Source organism: Sarcophilus harrisii, chromosome 4 (assembly GCF_902635505.1).
Source record: "Sarcophilus harrisii chromosome 4, mSarHar1.11, whole genome shotgun sequence".
Lineage (NCBI taxonomy): Eukaryota > Metazoa > Chordata > Mammalia > Dasyuromorphia > Dasyuridae > Sarcophilus > Sarcophilus harrisii.
This window is the reverse complement of record NC_045429.1, coordinates 146,639,032-146,659,037: the sequence shown is the minus strand read 5'-3', so window position 1 is coordinate 146,659,037 and position 20,006 is coordinate 146,639,032. Positions and strand designations below refer to the sequence as shown.

At 34.2% G+C, this 20,006-nt stretch overlaps 1 protein-coding gene across 1 annotated transcript in view; it reads left to right on the top strand.

Annotated features, from left to right (window-relative positions):
* RAB32 (RAB32, member RAS oncogene family) overlaps positions 1-18,415 on the top strand; it is a 45,769-nt gene extending 27,354 nt beyond the window's left edge. Inside the window, exons 2-3 of the mRNA XM_003769526.4 lie at positions 10,777-11,054; positions 13,512-18,415. Of these exons, the coding sequence (XP_003769574.1) occupies positions 10,777-11,054; positions 13,512-13,658 (425 nt within the window). The 3' untranslated portion in view covers positions 13,659-18,415. The remainder of the gene's footprint in view (positions 1-10,776; positions 11,055-13,511) is intronic.
* The last annotated feature ends 1,591 nt before the right edge of the window (positions 18,416-20,006 follow it).

Sequence of the window (20,006 nt, the reverse complement as noted above, 5' to 3'; positions counted from 1 at the left end):
AGTTCAGCCCTCCAACAGTCTGAGGGATAGTGAACTGGCCCCCTATTTAAAAAGTTTGAGGACCCCTGAGTACACGCAGGACAGTGGCTCATCGTTGGGAGGCTTTGGGGAAGATGTTAGGCTTGGGGTGGACCTTAGAATATTGGTAGGGCCTGGTTGGAGAGGGGTAGGTAAACATTCCTGAACAGAAGACTGTAGAAGTAAAACAATACATAGACACTTGGAATGTCTGATAAGTATGAGTCCACTAAAGATAACAAATGACTTGACCTGCCAAGCTAGAACCAAAGGCTCTTTTGAGCAATGAAAAAGTAGTGTGGATCAGCATCTGGAGACCTGTAGGTAATAAGGAGTTGTTCTAAGTTTTTTAAACAGAATGATAATGAAAGTGAAATTTTGGGAAAATGAATCTACGATTGGAAGCTTAGGAAGCCATTGAAAAGTTAATCCTTGAACAAGCTGATTATAGAAAGATTTGGAAAGATTTATGTGAACTGATGTTGAGTGAAATAAGCAGAACCAAGAATACATTGTACGCAATAACAGCAAAATTGTATGATGATCAACTATGAAAGACTTGGTTCTTTTCAATGGTTTGGGATCCAAAGCAATCCCAATAGACTTTGGACAGAAAATGCCATCTGCAACTAAGGAGACTGAATGTAAATCAACACATGCTATGTTCACTTTTTTTTTATCTCTCCCATGATTTTTCCTGTTTACTCTGATTTTTCTCTCCCAACATAATTCATAAAACAATGTGTATTAAAAATAAAGTTTAAAAAAAAAAGAAAAGAAATCCTGATGTGATGTAAAGATGGGGAACTAGAATAGTAGCAGTAAAAAGAAAGGAGTGGATGAAAGTCATTGTAAAGAGAGAATTGATGACTAGATATGGAGGAAAGAAGTAAATATTACTCAGATTTCAAGAAAGAATATTAGATATAGACAGTAATACTATGGGTATCCTTGTATCATAACACTAGATCTGCAGCTCCTAACATGTTGCCATGAACATGTCATCTTTTCTTTCTTATTCTCCGTCCCCTCTCCCTTGCTCTGGGAAAATTGATCAGTCTGGGAACAAAATCAAATAAACACTGCCCTTTCTTCTGCATCATTCCATCATACTGGGATTTTATCCATTCCTACCAAACACTTGGACTGCCAGGTGGCTTGGAGGTCCAAAGACTCATGTTCCTGAGTTCAAATGTGGCTCAGCTACTAACTAGCTGTGTGACTCTAAGCAAGGTACTTAAACTTCAGTTTGCCTCACTTTCCTCATCTGTAAAATGAGCTGGAAAAGAAAATGACAAAAAGCTCCTGTATCTTGGCCTTGAGAATCCAAATGGTGTCACAAAGAGTTGCACAGACTAAAAAGTGACTGAACAACAACAAAGCAAACACTATTAAGGGTATGTAGTTTCCCCTTAATAAAATATAGGTTCTTAGAAAACAGAGACTATTTTTTTTCCTTATGTCTGTATCCCAAGAAGTTTTGTCATTGTTGTTGTGAGGTTTTTTCCCCCATTACTGGAGAGGGCTGCTTTGGCTGGGTCAATGATAGTTTCTTATGTGTTAATTTTAAGCTGAGTGAATATTAGATATCCTCTTGACATTTTAGGACTAGGATTCAGAGATATGGAGAGTTGCTCCCAGAATAATAGTTGATGTTGTGAAAGTAGATTTGTTAGTCATGGTCCTGTGCTGTTCTTGTGGCATCCAAACAAGTTTCATTTGGCAGTGGCCCGTAACCTAGGTAGAAGCTCTCAAGTTTATAAAAATAGGCTTGGTAATTAAAGTCCGAAATAGAAAATTTAGGGGATTCCTGCTGTGGATAGCATTTGGTTCTTTGGCCTGCCTTTAGCTATGGAACAAGCATGTGTACATCTTACATCATCTTCTTTTCCACCTGCTAGTTCTCCATTAGGCAGGCAATTTCTTCTTGACCTTAGGAAAATCATTTCTGGGTCTCAGTTTAACTATATGTGAAATGAACAGATTAGACTAGATCTAGCTCTAAATCTAGAGTCCTCCTCACTTCAAAAATAGTCAATCTGGCTCTAAAAATTCAACAAAGTAAGGATCTTACTTATTTTTTGAGCCAGTAACAGTGACCTTTTTGTTCCTGACATAAGGTACTCTCTCCACTCTAGCCATTTTCACTGGCTGTTTCCCCACTCCTACTCCCCCATACCGGAAATGCTCTCCCCTTCCTCATCTCTGGCTCTTGGATTCCCTAGCTTCATTTATGTCCTAATTAAAATTCCACTTTCTACATACAGGAAATCTTTCCCAATCTCCCTTGATTCTGGGACCTTCTAAAGCCCTGATTCCTTGTTTATCTTATTTATAGCTTGTTCGTACATGATTATTTGCATGTTGTCTCCTAAGCTCTTTGGGGAGTAGGAACTGTCTTTTACCTTTCTTTGCACTCCCAGCACTTAGCATTTTACCTGACACATAGTAGGTGCTTAATAAATGTTTTTTTGACCGGCTAGGTAATCTGAATTTAATATAACCATCTCTCTCCTCCTTTCCTTTGATTTTTTTATTTTATTTTTACTATAGACCTTGCCCTGTTTTGATGAAATAGAGCATAGCAAATGTATTACTGTTTGTTTTTATTTAGAAAAGTCAGTCTTGTGCCATAAGCCTGAGACTTTTGGAGAGAAACTATTAGTCACTTGAATTAGAAGTACAACTAAAAATTCTTGAATCCTCTCTCTCTCAGGTTGGCCCAATTGGCTTTCTTTTCTAGGTGGTGCAGTACAATAAATTGAGCCTGTAGTTAGGAAGACCTAACTTCAAATCCAGCCTCAGATCGTGGACAAGTCAGGTACCTCTGTAAAATGAAGGTCATAATAACATCTACCTCCCAGGATTGTTGTGAGGATCAAATGTGATATTTTTAAAGTGCTTCGTCCAGTGCTCAGTACATAATAGATGCTGTTATTATCATTTATTAAAGGCTGTTGATTATTGGCTTATGAAATCCTGGATCTACTTAAGTACATTCCTTTTTTAGGTGGTAAATGGCTAAAATGCTGGACCTGGAGTCAGGAAGATTTGAATTGAAATATGATTTCAGATACTTAGTAGCTGTGTGACCCTGGACAAATCTTTTAAGACTATCGGCCTCAGTTTCCTCATCTGTAATATGGAAATAATAATAGCACCTACCTCACAAAGTTGTGAGAATGAAAGGAGATAATATTTATAAAGCACTTAGCATGTAGTAGGCTCTGTATTAATGCTTATTACTTTCCTTTCTCCTCCTTCCTCCACTTTGATTTGATTTTTAAACAACCTTTTGAATTAGGTGCTACTATAATTGATCCATATTTTACAGATGATGAACCTGAGGCTGAGATAGTCTAACTACCCCAGAATCAGCTCACTCATCTTTTGGGTATCTGAAGCAGAATCTAAATTCTGGTCTTCTGACTCAAGTCCAGTGCTCTCTGTTTCTGTATGCTAAGTAGATTACCACTGAAAACAAACAGTTATAATCTCTTAATCTTGGGGAAAATTGCTGTACTTAAAACATAATCCATATTAAAAAGATTACCTTTTGCCAGTTGACTCTATTAACCTTTCCCTGACATGGCATTAGTTGACAAATGTATGCTATATTAGTCTTTACTGATAACACATATGTGTATTTAAAAGACACCTAAAATGCCTTTATAACAGAAGTTATAAATTCTGTTTGTATATATGTCACCTTGGACTTGATTGAAATAGACTTGTGGACTTTAGCTTTAAAAGGGACCTTAGTAGTTTAGTTCAACCCTTTCATTTCATAGACGAGGAAACTGGGCCCCAAAAAGATGAAGGCCACAGGTAATAAGTAGCACAGCCAAGTTTGAATTCCATTCTAGCAAACAGTAGCTTTCTCCCTTTCTTTCCCCCAAATTCAGACATATTGGGGTATTTATGCCCCCCATCTTGTACTTAGTACTGCTTTAAGATAGTGTCCTGTTTAACTCAGTGGAATTTATTAAATACTATATACAAAGACTGTGCTATGCCCTAATAATATACAAGGATAGGCAAAATATAGTCCATGCTTTCAAAGTTTAAAGAACAATAGAGGAATATGGATCTACACACCAATAATTGATCCCAGGGAGAGCAAAATACTGAAGACAGGTCCAAGCAAATTGCTGAGAAATATGAGGGGAGAAAGTACTCTTTTGTTTTGATGGAGAAGATAATTTTTCCAGAGGACTCATGTTTGTAATGAATTTTATTTTTCTTATTTTTTCAGTGGATGGGGGAGGGAGAGAATTCAGAACTGAAAATAAAATTGGAGTACAAATAAAAAAGAAAGACCATGGAGAATAGGACAAGTATCATAGAACTAGAGAACGGTTGCTGTCCTAATTTTCCTAAAAGGAAAGATAACAGAATTAAATTGTAGGCCAGTGTGCTAGACTGATTCTTCTCAATTTTCTTTAATATATTATTAAAGAAATGTTTAGTGATTTTTAAAAAATGTGTTTAACAGAAAGTAGTCCAGGCTGGGAGAATATAGAATGGATGAGGAGGAATAGTATTGGTCAAGCCTGGATTGATAAATTGGAGTAGGATTCTAGAAGTCCAAAATTATGTTAATGATTAAAGAAAATGTTAGGTAAGTTGCTCTAAGGTTGCCTATTTTTACTGTATATACTAAGCAATAACACCAGACTCAAAATCATCTTGTTTTGCCAGCAGCCTTTAGTGAGAATACCAACTGTATCAATGAAATTGATTTCACTTGTGAACTGTTTCTAAGCCATTAGAAGATTTTCTTATTTTGGCTCCAAAGAGCAGACCAAGGAGTTCTAGGTCTATGTGAGGTAATTTTGTTATCAGGAACACCAAGCTTAGAGTCAAGAGGACAAAGTATAAATCCTTGCACTGCAACTGACCATGGTATAACTTATTCCCTTTCTGCCTTGGCTTTCTTATCTCTAAAATACCAAGTTAAAATACAGTAATTTAATTTTAAGACAGCATGTTTTTAAAGACATACATTTAGAAAAAATATTGCCATTAATTAAGATGGTAACCCATTACTGACTCTAATATTAATCATTCATAGCTGTTAATAAAGTTGCTAATTGATGATCTTCTCTACAATCTCTTTGCCAGTGAATGTGAAGATGGCGAATATAAATGTTTCTAAATTCTCTTCCATTCCAACTCCCTAGTATCTCTCAAAGATGTACCAGCTCTTCAATCCCAGCTGCCGCCTCCCTGGTAGAGGCTCTTCATTACCCTCATCTGGCTTATTGCAATATGCTAATAAATCTTCCCACCTCTTTTCTTCCTTCTCCATTCCATTCTTCACACTATTGCCATAGTCATCTTTTTTACATAAAATTATTCACATCACTTCTTTGCTCAAAAATTTTCTGTGACTTCCTGTTCCTTATCAAATAAAGTTCAAATTCTTTAGCCTAGTATTTGAGGCCTTGCATAGCTAGTAATTTTTTTTTATTATTATAGCTTTTTATTTACAAGATTTATGCATAGGTAATTTTTCAGCATTGACAGTTACAAATCCTTTTGTTCCAACTTTTTCCCTCCATCCCTCCACCTCTTCCCCCAGATGGCAGGCTGACCAATACATGTTAAATATGTTAAAGTATAAGTTAAATACAATATATGTATACATATCCAAACAGTTATTTTGCATAGCTAGTAATTTAATAACTAGCATGTAAATAATTCATTAAGTTTCTTAAAGTGATTCACAAATATTCTTTCATTGGAGACTTATAGCAATCCCAGGAATTAGGTACTATCATTCTACCCATTTTTCAGATAAGAAAACTTGGGGGGACCAAGATTAAATGGCTTCCTTGAGTCACATTTTTAGTGTTTGTCTGAGGCAAGATTTAAACTCAGTTCTTCCTAATTCTCGGTCTAACATGACACCTTGCTTTTTTCAAATTTTTCTCAATAACCATTTCTGTATGGAATTTATTTTCCAACTAAAACTCCATCCCTTCCTCCCATACTGTGAACTGTTTAAAGACTTTTTTCTTTCTTGCTGTTCAAAACCTCCCCATCCTTCAAAACTTTAATGGAAATCCTGTGTGCCTTAAGAACCAATCTGTGATTTCCTCAGTCTGTTTTCTTCACTTTTCATGGCGTTTTGTACCTCTCATATTTTTATTCCATTTTGTTCTCTAAGCAGTTATGTGACATTGTCCTTTTTATTTTTTTAATTATGTGCTATAACCAGTAAGCTCTGTGAAGTCAGAACATGTATCATAATTATCTTTCTTTCTCTACCATTACCTAAACAGTATTTTATCTTTATTATGATTGATGAGTGGTTTCAGTGATTTTTTTTAAAAAGCATCTATATTAAAATCAATTATGTGATTTATTAAAGAAACAAAATGGTAGCCAATGGATGGATGTAATCTTAATAGCTTTGGACATGTTCTGTGGTCCATATTTATCCCTTTTCTTTAGATTGTTTAGATGTGCCTGTCAAATGAAATGTCTAAATCAAAGGTAAATCTTTTCTATAGCTAATATTTTTAAGTGGTGTCCCAATGAGGCAAGCTTAAATTTCATTCCTATCATTATCAAGACTCAAAGATACAGCCCAATAATGAACTAATAGGAAGAACCTTTTCAAAAGGAAATGGAAGCAAATACCTATAGGACTGTCTCTACAAAGCAGTTAAGTTGCTTTTGATCTGAGTGCTGTGTTCTGTGTCAAGCTCAGCATAAGCTGTGGGTACATATTAAATGTTAATGAAAAATGGAGTGATGCCATCATTTTAAAATGTCAGCATATGTAGTGAAATCACACTCTAAACAGTTGGCTGGCCAGATTTAAGTTAGTAATAAAATGTGAACATGAAAATGAAACCATACTCATGTATAGGGATTAGACATATTTGTCCAGTTACTTAATAGGTTTGACTGATGGCAAGCAGAACTTCAAATGATCTTGGAAGGAGATACTTGTCAAAAGTTAATTAAAATCAGCCATCTTAGCCTGATAAGGATTTTTTCTCTTTTTATGCTACTCTACTATGCAATATTTTTAAGATTATGAAAGTTATGTAGGTTTTTTTTAAATAAATTTGGGGTATTTATGCATTTTAGAATTGCTTGGCAGTAACTAATAGCCCAAGGTCAGGTCTTGTTTTATTATCCTTTTGTTTTGTTTGTTTTGTTTTAAGGCATTCAGGGTTAAATGACTTGCCAAAGCTCACACAACTAAAAAAGAGTCTGAAATCACATTTGAACTCAAGTCCACCTGACTCCAGCACTGGTCCTCTATCCATTTTGCCACCTACCAGCTGCCCCTTTATTAAGTATCTTCTTAACTTTGCATTGGCCTTGGTCTTCCATCATCTTCAACAACTGCTTAATTTATAAAATATTTGTGGCACTGAGATCCAGATGTTCAGTTAAAAGTATGTCTGATAGCCAGATTTAATTAGCCTGGATGATTATTAAAGAATTAACTACTTTGATACTCTATTTTTTTAAGACTATATTTTCCTAAGTTCCTGTGAACATTGTATATTTCAGATACCATTTATACCAGTGCTGTTAACTTTTTTTTATGTCTGGACCCTTTAGATAATCTGAAGTCTGATCCCTTCTGAGAATATTTGCGAGTGCCCAAATATATAGGATTATAATTATTAAGTACATGGTATTACAAAGGAAACCAATTATAATGAAATAACAGTTATCAAAATATTTTTAAAAACAAGGTCATAGACCTTGGATTAAGGCCACCAGATTTAGACCATGCACAGTATTGGTATTACTACAGTGCCTCTGGTGATATTTTGCCAGCACGTTTTATATTTTTTAATAGTATTTTATTTTTCCAAATACATATAAAGATAGTTCTTAACATTTGCAAAACCTTGTATTGAAAATTTTTCTCCCTTCTCCCCAAGACAGAGGCAATCTAAGAGAGGTTAAATTTACAGCACATTTTATATTAAATCCATAAGATAGTGTTCTTTAATGGAGAATGAAGAAAACAAACATTGATCCGCAGTCTACTTTGTGCCAGGCTCTGGGCTAAGCATTTTACAAATATTTATCCCATTTGATCTTCATAACAAGCCTTAGAAATAGGGGTTCTTGTTATTCACATTTTACAGTTGAGTAAATTCTGGCAAGCAAAGGTTAATACCCTTGACCAGCATAACAGTTTGTGTCTGAGGCAGATTTTGAATTCAGATCTTCCAGATTCTAGAGGCCCTAGCTCTCCAGCTATTTCTTTCCTCCAAATGAGGATAATTCTGTTTACCTCTGAGTGCAGTTCACATAAGTTACTTTATATGAAGGATATTCAGACCACTGTAAAAAAAAATCAAGATCTTTGTTTATTATGCTGTAGATACTACATAACTCTTGCCCCTCTGTAATCCTTTTTTACTGTATGACAGACTCTTACTGCTTAAAGAGATCTGCAGTGAATCACATTGAAATGCAAATATAGCTCCCTAATATATGCTTTTCAGTTTGACTTCTGAAGTAAAAGAATAGCTATGCCATAGTTTAAGAAAACCAAACACACAAAACCCCAGAGGACTGGGCCAAGATGTGAAGAGAAGATAGATGACTAAAGAATATGGGCTAGAAAGGGAGGAATCATATCTTTTTTTTTTTTTCTTTCACTGTTTATTTCTCTAATATTATGATGAGTTTTATCAGTCTTTTGCTTTTATCATCTTTCTGAAAGGTTCAGTTGGTACTATTACTAGAGGGCTATTTGTTTTTAACCCTGCTTTCTTGTCTCTTAATCTCAGAAAAGGAAGCTCTTATTGGCAGTTGATCCCAGCCCTGTTTAAGGCATGTATGATTTGAATCTTGTCTCATGTGCTCAGATTAGATTAGGCAGTTAAAAGTGATTGTAGATGGTGTGATTGCTAACATTTCTTTTAAATTTGTGAGCGTGTGCATATACTTATATAATTTTATTCTTCATAAACCTGGAGGTAAGGGTTGTTATTATTTCCATTTTACATTTAAGGAAACTGAAGCAAGTGGTAGTTAAGTGACTTATCACATGAATAGTAAGTGTTTGAGGCAGGCTTCAAATTCATATCTTCCTGACTTGAGGCCCCATGTTCTAGCCACTGTGCCAGCTTATGGAATCACAAATACATACTTCAGCATAATATGTGGTATGGGAAAGCTGAGTTGGAAGACAATCCAAAGACCATACAGTGATCTCTGAGTTGGTAATTCAATTATTTTTCAAGCATTTCCAACTCTTCTTGACCCCACTTGGGGTTTTCTTGGCAAAGACACTAGAGTGGTTTGCCATTTCCTTCTCCAGCTCATTTGGCAGAGTAAAATGACTTAGCCAAGGTAACACAGCTAGTAAGTGTCTGAGCTCAGATTTAAACTCGGGAAGATGAGGCTTCCTAACTATAGGCCCAACATTCTACCTATTGTGTCACTTGACTGCTGCTTTCTTCAGGAAGCCTTTTCCAACCCCTCTTGATTCAAGTGCCTCCCTTCTCTTAGTGATTTCCTATGTATCCTATTTATAGCTGTTTTGATTATCCTGTTTGCATGTCTTCCCTATTAGATTGTAAACTCTTTGAGAGTAAAGATTGTTTTGATTCTTTTTTGTTTCTCACTCACTTAGCAGCACCATGCTGGCAGGTAATAGGTGCTTAATAAATGTTTATTGGTTGGTTGATACTATGTGGTAGGCACAGTGGTAAATATAGGAGACACAGAGACAAAACTGAAATCATCCCTGACCCTAAGAAACTTAGGTTCCAGTGGGGATGGGGAGACAATCTTTTTAAATGCTTATTTAATATACAATATAAACTCAGTCTACCTTAGAAAGTACTTACATCTGATGGTGTCACCAAGTTGGCTTTTACCTCCCTTTCTAAACTGATTTCATATTATTTCCCTTAATCTATTGAAGTAGCCAGGTGGTTCAGTAGATTGAACACTGGGCTTGGAGGTGGGAAGGCCTGGATTCAAATTCTGTGTCTGACTCTTAATAATTTTATGACCTTAGACAGGCACTTAAAATTATTTAGCTAGCTCCTCAACTGTAAAATAATAATAATAATAATAATAAATTTTATACATAATAAATAACAGCATGTTATTGTTATACTTTATGTTATATTGTTATTGTTATATATACATATTACTGTTGTTATATTACATTGTTGCATTTTATATTGTTATTATATGACAACCTATTTTGTAGAGTTGTTGAGAGGATCAGATGAACTGTCTGTAAAGCAGTTAGCACAGTGTGAGGCACACAGTAGGCATTATGTAAATGTTTATTCTTTCCCCTTTCCCTACTGAGCATTCTAGCCCAGCTAGTCTGCTGTTGCCTGTGTGTGACATCCCCATCTCCCATCTCTGTGTCCCCTTTGTTTCATAGGTTGTGCCTTTCTATCTTTAGGGCTCAGGTGCTATATATCCTGTGGAAGTCTATACTGAATTTTCTTCCCAACTTTCCCTAACTCCACATTCTACTGCTATCCACCCTTCCATCTTCACCCTGTTCTCTTCCTTTTCAAGTATCTAACATTTACTTATCTGTGTATGTGTTATCTTCCCAATAAAAATATAGGCTCCTTGAAGAAGATTGTCTTAGTTTATTTAGAACAAAGCCTTGAACATATTAGCTACTCTATAAATGTTTATTTGATTTGATGTCTTCCCCCAAAAAAATTTGAATTGTGCATTTATTTATTTTATTTTTTTTGTCCTGAAGATTCTTTCTTGTAAATGTATTTTCAGGTCAAGAACGGTTTGGTAACATGACAAGAGTATACTACAAAGAAGCTGTGGGTGCTTTTGTGGTCTTTGATATCTCAAGAGAATCTACATTTGAGGCAGTTCTCAAATGGAAAAATGATTTGGACAGTAAAGTACAACTTGCCAATGGCATCCCAATTCCTACAGTTCTCCTAGCCAATAAATGTGATCAGAATAAGGACAATAGCCATAGTCCTTCTCAGATGGACCAGTTCTGCAAAGAAAATGGCTTTACAGGGTGGTTTGAAACATCTGCAAAGGTAAGGGCCTGGATCTGATGAACTCTGAGTATAGATTGAAGCATACTTTTTTTTTCACTTTATGTTTCTTGTTTTTTATGTTTATCTTTTTGTAGAAATAATTTGGCATGGCTTCACATATGTAATTGATATTGCTCATCTTCTCAATGGGTGGAGGTAGAATGGGAGAAAGAAAGAAAGAATTTGCAACCTCATATTTTTTAAAATGAATATTAAATATAACATTTTAAAAACTATTATCTATTCAAAAGCAGAAACTGGATAGCTTTTAAAGAGAATACTTTTTTAGATTTGAGTAGATAGCCTTTAAGGTCCCTTTGCTTTTCTAAGATTCTGTAAATTTACTGAATGTATGATGCTTTCATGAAACTCGTAGTTCTAAGAGACAGAGGCAATGGAATCTTTTATTCTTGGTACATGCTGTAGAATGGTTTTATTGATCAGTTTTAGGTGGTAAGGTAGAAATTAATTTCCATAATTTTCAATTTTTTTTCTGAATAAGGACTTGATTAATAGATCACTTGGCCCAAACATAAGTATGAGGAATTTAGTCTCCATTTCTCCTGAAACTTGAGTGGTGCAAGTTATAGAAAAAAGGAGACTATTGTCCATCTTGGAAAATAGTTGAAAAGATATTATTGCATCAGTTGTTGTAGAAATTCATTAATGATTAATGATTTCTCTAGGATTGGAAGTTTATGAATAATTGCCTGCAGAAATTAGTTTTTACTACATGAGACTAATAGATATTTGAAATGCCAAATTTAATATAAGAATTTATTATTGCAGAAGCAACTTATCTATCACATTGAGCTAAACATTTTGAAAGCCTGTTCCAAGCATATTACTTAAGTCATAAAACTATCACAACTGGTGGAATGAGTAAAAGTAATTAGTGCTGATGCTGGGAGGGGTACCTAAGAATGAAAAGAATACTGTTCTATACTATCTATTGCATTACGACTATAAAACATGGAGGAGTATGTTGTGACAGCTTTTGGTTCCTTGGAATTTTTTTTAATAACTCCATAGGTGTCATAACTAATTTATGTATGAGTCCCAAAAACAAGTCTGTACTAAGGGGTAAAATAAAAGCAGCTATGTAGAGAACTCATTGTATACTTCAATTAAGAGGCCATTGGATATATTATCACCACTGGCTCACATCATATACTCAATATTTGGGGCAAAATAGGAATCACAATGAAAAGTTCATCTGAACTTTTCTTTGCCTTAAGTCAGTCTCTGAGAATGAGAAGGAAGGTGGCAGAGTAAACAGAATGCCAGGCTTAGAGTTATTTACAAAGTTCATATTCTTCAGTTCAAATCTTGCCTACGCCACTTACCAACTGTATGACCTTAACCTGGTTTGCCTCAGTTTCTTAATCTTTAAAATATGCTGGGAAAGGAAAGGGCAAACCATTCTGATGTCTTATCAAGAAAACCCCAAAATGGAGTCAGAATTGGACTCAAATGAAACAAGACTAGTAACAGTATGATGTTGACTTCTTTCAGATCATAGAATTTAAGAGATGTAGTAGTGTGTGAATTTTATAGAGACAAACATGCTTTCATTTTGTGGTATCAGTGCTCATTCATATTCATGTGCTCCTACCTAATGATTTGGAACATCTGATCTTGACCATATGAAACCAGATTGAGCTTGTTTGTCTACTTTAGTCAATCTTCTTTCAATTCATTGCTGAATTTTGTTCCACTTAAGGGCTGTTTTGTTTTTTTTTAATGTATTTAGCATCAGAATAGCTGTTACTGCAAAGACATGTAAGTTTTAGCCCTTTGAAAAGAATATTTCATTGAATTTTAGAGTATTGATGGAGACCAAAAGTTTCAGCCCTCATTCAATCAAACACAATGAAGCTAGAGTCAGGTACCCAGAAGTGCTAAAGAAAGTTACTGGGGGTAGGGTCAAGAATTGACAACTTATTGTTGCAAAACAAAATAAACCTCCAAAACCAAAGATCTTCAGAGGCACTTGGCATAACAAGAATGTGAAAATTTAATAAGTGTTTGGAGCCAGTGATAAAATGAATTTTATGACTTTTCATACTTTTCAGATTGTGTGTGTATGTATATGGGGATATATGTTTTTTAATCCCCTCCCCCCTTTTTTTAAACTAAATTTCATGTTTTGTGAGAACAGGATCATATTTTACCAAAATTTAAATTTCCTCCTTAGGGGAACAGAGTACTGTATTCTCCAAAATAATCGAGCACTTAAGTTTAAAACAAGGAACTCTTGGAGAATTAGCAAATGCATCTAATCCTGTTCTTTCCTATTTGTGGAAGAAATCAGGAGAAGTTGAAATTTGCCAACCTCTTCCACCATCTTTCCAGAATCCTCTCCTAATCCTGTTTTTAAAATAATTTTTCAGATTCTCCTGAACATCTCTTTTGAAAGAAAGCTACAACATTTTTTTTTATTTTTCTTCATTTCAGGATAATATCAACATAGATGAAGCAGTTCGATTCCTGGTGGAGAATATTCTTGCAAACTATAAAAATTTCCCTAATGAAGATGATGTGGACAAAATAAAGCTGGACCACACCACTTTGAGGGCAGAGAGTAAATCCCAGTGCTGTTAATCTTTCCCTTACTATCTTTTTGGTATAAAATGATGGCTGACTTTATACCTATCAAGATTTAAAGTGAGACTGGATTCCAAATGGACTGCTGTATTGGAACTTTTCACATGGATGATTCTTTAAAATGGTGGTATCTCGGGATGCCTGAATTTCTTGGTTGGAAATGGAATATATAGTAAATTGTTCCTTGCCATGGGTATAGAACATGTGTTCAAAGTTTGTGTTGTTCTTCAAACAATGTCAAAATGTTTATGCTTTTTTTTGTATTTTTTTTAAAATAAGCAAATAGTTCTTCTATATATGGAAGGATTTCTGAGTTGAATTATTTTATTGTTTACTACTACAGAAGAAAACTTTACAATCCTGACTTTTCTAACAGTTTTTATATGTAATTTGTTTTTGTTTTTGTTTTTTTTTTGAAGGAATTCTGGTAATTTGTCTTATTGATTTAGGTATTTTAACTTTCATTAGTCATAGAAGTCACAAAGTCCTTTTTCCTGTTTGATAGCATTTTTTTTTTAAATATATATACACACATACACATACACAAAAGTTTTGCATTTCATTTTAAGCCTTTTAAAGGTTTATAATTTTAACATGATGCTTTCAAGCTTTTTGTAGTCCAGTTAAGTGTTCTTTAATTTCTTAATCTGGGCTTGATCATGGGTGACTTCGTAGGGAAATAGTCCTTTCCAGGGAACAATTTTGATAGTTAAGATTAGACAGTCTTCTCCTACATCCTCTGTATGTGTTCTTACCACAGATATCTTATTTCAGATTTGATCAGTGGTATAAGCCTCACTACTAATAATATCTTGGTGAAACCAGATGACAAAATTAGAAGTTGTGGTCAGTAGAGAATGAAATAACTGGCAAACAAACTTAGATGTTCTACACTAACATTCTGTTGTCATTTAAAATAGAGTAGTAGAGAAACTGAAGGCCAAAGTACTTGTTTTCATACCTATTTTTTGAATGAAATTGTCACTTATTAGAAAAGAATGTTTTGATGATTAATATAGTTTTTGAGTAACAAAGAAATATTAATGGCTTTTAAAAACGTATCAGTGTCTACTTACATGAAAATATCTTGTTTTAAGGGATTCACTGCCTTATTTTTTTTCTGTCTTATTTAAGGGAAGCCTTAATACTCTTCAAGAATTAAATTTTTGTGTAACATAACCATTGCCTAGTTACTCCTAGGCAGCTAAGTGTTATACTGGATATGGGGTTGCAATTGGAGTTACAAGTTGAATTCAGATCCTGCCTCATATACTTAATTGGGGGAATATATCCATTGGCAAGGTCAATTAACACTCAGCCTCAGTTTCTTCAACTCTCAAATATTGACACTAAAACCTACCTCACAATGCTATTATGAGGAATACGTAATGTTTTTCAAACCTCAAAACCCTATATGATGATAGCAATGACTATTTTTAGAGAGAACACTTAGAAGGGGTTGTGTGTTTAATCTAGGAGTGAAAAGCCTCAGACTACTCTAGTTTTTGTTGTGTGAATAATTAGAAACATAAGGAAAAAAATGGCTTCTACATTGTCTTGGTTTTCATAGGGAAAGGACTCAGTTGTCAGAGGCCATAACATGCAACTGACTTATCTTATGGCTTTTGTCTATAGAGTTCTTATTTAAGAACTTCTTATTTATTTAAGAAAATTAAAAAAATAAACACAGACCAAAGACATTGAACTTTTTAAGTTATGCATCCATGATATCAAAATTGATTCTCAAGTTAACAGAAGAGAAAAGAATCTTAGAATTTTAACCAAGTGACATTTGCCATTTTAACAGTAAGTCACCATGCTTTCCTGTGGAGTTTTTTTTCAAAATGCATCTTTAGGGATCTTGAGTGAGTCTTAGATGTATTTTGTACTTTCTTTCCACACTACACAAGAAATGTGGGAAGGGATGTCACAATAAATAAAACACCAACTCTGGGGTCAAAAGGACCAGAATTCAAATCCAGACTCAGACACTTAAAATCCTCATTAGCTATGTGACGCTGGACAAGTCATTTACCCCTAATTGCCTCAACAACAAAAAAGAAAAAGAAGAAATGTGTTGGGATGAATTCTGAACTGGGTGTTATTCGGTTTGAATAGAAAACCAGTTCTGGAATCAAAAGGACCTGAATTCAAATCTAGACTCAGATACTTCCTAGCTGTGTGACCCTGGACAAGGTACTTAACTCCCGATTGCCTCAACAACAACAAAAAAAGAAATGTGTTGAGGTGAACACTGAAATGGGTGTTACTCAGTTTGAAATGTTGATAGTTACCATAACTAAATGACTTGAATCTTCTTATTGCTACAGTTAGCTTATACATTGCTTCAGGTGTATGTGTGTGTGTGTGTGTGTGTGTGTGTGTGTGTGTGTGTGTGTGTGTTTAAGATACCAGCTTGAGAATCAAGTGACTTGTGATCTTTCCAGATCCTTACATTACTCTTGAAGATTTAAGCATTTGTGCTATATAAAAATGGCAACAATATTCTTAGAGCTTGAGGATAGATTCACTTAATCTTTGTTTTATGGTGTTTTTGTGCATGGTGGGGTCCTTTCAGTTCTCTACAGCATCTAGAAATGTTTGTTTTTGAGTGTTTTCATTGAGCACTTCTTTTATGCAAGACCTTTTGGGGAATATAGCGAATAAGACATATTTTTGCCTGTGCAGTGCTTAGCATAAGTAGGGGAAGGAAGACATGTGGGCATTTAGGTGTTGGAATGGATAAAGTGCTGGACTTGAAATCAGGATAAACCTGAGTTTTAATCTGGTATTTTTGTGTGACCTCAGAAATTCATTTGACATTACCTCAATTTTCTGATTTGTAAAATGATAATGACAGTAATAGAGCACCTATTTGTCATTGGTAAAACATTTGCAAACCTTAAAAACTCCATGTTGCTGCTATTTGACAATTAGATATTTTGGCTAAGTAGATAGGGTGCTTGGCCTGGAATCCTGAAGATGTGAGTTCAAATCTAGCCTTAGACACTTAATAGTTGTATGATCTTAGGCAAGCCATTTAATCTGTTTGTCTTCAAATCCTGGAGAAGGAAATGGCCAACCACTCCAGGATTTTTGCCAAGAAAACCCTGTGGACACTATGGTTTATGGGACCATGAAGAGTCAGACATGATTCAGTAACTGAACAACAAATGCCAGCAATTAGCTATTATGGCCAATACTATAATTTTGAGGTAGTGCTAAGCAGAGGCAAAAAATAACGGGACAGCTCACCAAAACTTAACCACAGCCTGAGGGAAAGGAGAAGAGTCTGAAAATGTGGAATTACATGTATTTGAGTTGGGTCTTCAGGGCCTTCCTGTCCTTCTACAGGTGGAAATTGGAAGATGGGAATTGATCATAGGAAGGCACTTTAGGAGGAAGAATACAAGAAAAAGTCCTTTTGACAATAGGTATAAATTTAGAATAGGTTTTGTCAACCATTCATAAAGAGAAGGAATATTACTGACTTGTTCTCTTTCAAAAGGAGCAACATTTGTTCAGCTTTACAAAGAACGGTGTGTTTTTTACATACATTTTCATTTGACTTTTACCCCTGCCTTTTAAGGTATTTCAAAATATTATCCCTCTTTTATGGAGCAAGAAACTAAGACTAAGAAGCTAAGAGTCTTGCTTATTTGTCTTGCAGCTAATAATTTTGAATTCAAATCTTTCTGGATTCCCAATCTAGCACTGTTTCTTCTTTATCATGCTTCATTCATATCAATTAGGGCACTGAAAGAAATACAGATTAGCTAACTAAATAAAAACAAGTATATTTCCCTATCAATCAATCATCATCATTGACACTTAATAAATGTTAATTAATTAAGAGCTAGAATTCATATAGTACTTTAAAATTTGCAGAGCTCTTTACAAATATGTTCTCAATTTTTCCTTAGAGGAACCATGTCTATATTGCATGAGCACCTTAAAGATTTCAGTCAACTAAGAGCATAGGGAAATATAGTAGATGGAGCTAACTCTTGAGTCAGAAGTCACTGTTAAGTGATTCCTTAGCCCTTGATTTCCTCGTCTCTAAAAGGAGATTGGACCAGATGGCCTCTGAGAGCCTTTCCATTTCTAGGCCTGTGATCTAGTCCTACCTACTAATAAGAAGACCATGTCATATATGTAGCTAATATATGTCAGAGTTCAGACCTGAATTTAGATCTTTCTGACTCCGTATTTATTCTACTACTCCCTGTAATGCATATCCCTATAAAATCTATGATGTTAGATTACCATTTAATTTGCCAAAGTTAGGCAGTTCTTTAAAGTTGTGAAATAGAAGCACTGGGACTATATGCTATGACTAAAGAATAATATTTGTGTTTTTAAAATAAAGTTATTTTATGAATTCAGGAAAAAGCAATCTTGATCATAATTTACCTGTACATTTCTCTACTTACCAGAGTATTTTATCCTAGAAAACTAGAAAAAATACTGAAACTCCTTTGAAAAAAGCCTTTTATTACCTCTTTCCTCCCCATGTCTTCTCTTCATATCCCTTTTGTTAAAGAAAATTACTGAGGTACCTTTGCTGTTTTTGTAGCAGGACTAAAGAAATTAATAAACAAATGATACTTATTGTGGAATGAGCCCAAGCAAGAGGTTTGAAAATGTATGTGAGAAAAAATGTAATTAAAGTCTTAATTTTGTTTTGCTATATGATAGAATCACATTCTTTAAAAAGACTTTGTTCATTAATAAACTATGAAATATGACTATTTTGTTTACCATTAATTTTGTTGTCATTACATTTGAACAATTTTATTTTTAGATATTGACCCAAATAATATTTCATAAAAAAAAGGCTGGATGAATGGAGGACTAGGTTGAGAAATCACCATTTTGACCAACCAAAGTCCATCAAATCAAATCCCACCTTCTTGTAGGGAAACCTTGAAGTCTTTCTTCCTTTTCCTCTAAGATTACCTTTCTTTTACATGATATACATCTACATGTTTATTTACATGTTGTTCCCCCTGCTACAATCTGAGTTCCTAAAGAGTAAACATAATGTTTGGTAAGGAATTACTAAATATTTTGTTGGCTGAAATGTCATATTCTAACAGGATCAGAAATGTTTGATGAAGGAAGTAATTGAATATCTTTCCTGTCTTGCATGCATTCTGAAATCATAGTGAAATGTTTAAGATTATGTCAAATCACAAAACTAATAAGAAAGAAGTTAAAGAGGTAAATAGAATATTAGAAAAGTTATATATGATATACCTTTGAAGAAAACTGAATGGAGACAGAAAGGAGTATACTTTCTTTTCATTAATTATTGGAATCTATATAAAAATTTACCATATATTAGGACATAAAGACCTCAAAATTAAATACAGAAAGGCAGAAATAGTAAAAACATTCTTTTCAGATCATGATGCAATAAAAAACTACATTCAACAAAAAGCTAAGAGTAAATAGACCAAAAAGTAATTGGAAACTAAAACTTATACTAAAGAATGAATGGGTGAAACAGCAAATCATAGACACAATTAGTAATTTCATCCAAGAGAATGACAACAATGAGACAGCATACCAAAATTTGTGGAATGCAGCCAAAGCGGTAATAAGGGGAAATATATCTCTTGAAGCTTACTTGAATAAAATAAAAGATCAATGAATAGGGCTTGCAACCTAAAAAGCTAGGAAAAGAGCAAATTAAAAATCCCCAATCAAATGCTAAACTTGAAATTCTAAAATTAAAGTGAGAAATTAATAAAATTGAAAGTAAAAAAAAAACTTGAATTAAAATTTTAAAAACTGAATTAATAAATAAAACTAAGAGTTGATTTTATGAAAAAACCAACAAAACAGATAAACCTTTGGTAAATTTGATTAGAAAAACTTAAGAGGAAAATCAAATTGTTAGTCTTAAAAATGAAAAGGGAGAACTTTCTACCAATGAAGAGGAAGTTAGAGCAATAATTAGGAGTTACTTTGCCCAACTTTATGCCAATAAATTTGACAACCTAAGTGAAATGTATGACTACCTTCAAAAATATATGCTGCCCAGATTAACAGAGGAGGAAGTAAATTGCTTAAATAGTCTCATTTTAGAAAAAGAAGTAGAACAAGCTATTAATCAACTCCCTAAGAAAAAAGCCCCAGGACCAGATGGATTTACATGTGAATTCTACCAAACATTTAAAGAACAATTAACTCCAATGTTATATAAACTATTTGAAAAAATAGGGAATGAAGGAGTCCTACCAAATTCCTTTTATGACACAGACATGGTACTGATAGCTAAACCAGGTAGGTTGAAAACAGAGAAAGAATATAGACCAATCTCCCTAATGAATATTGATG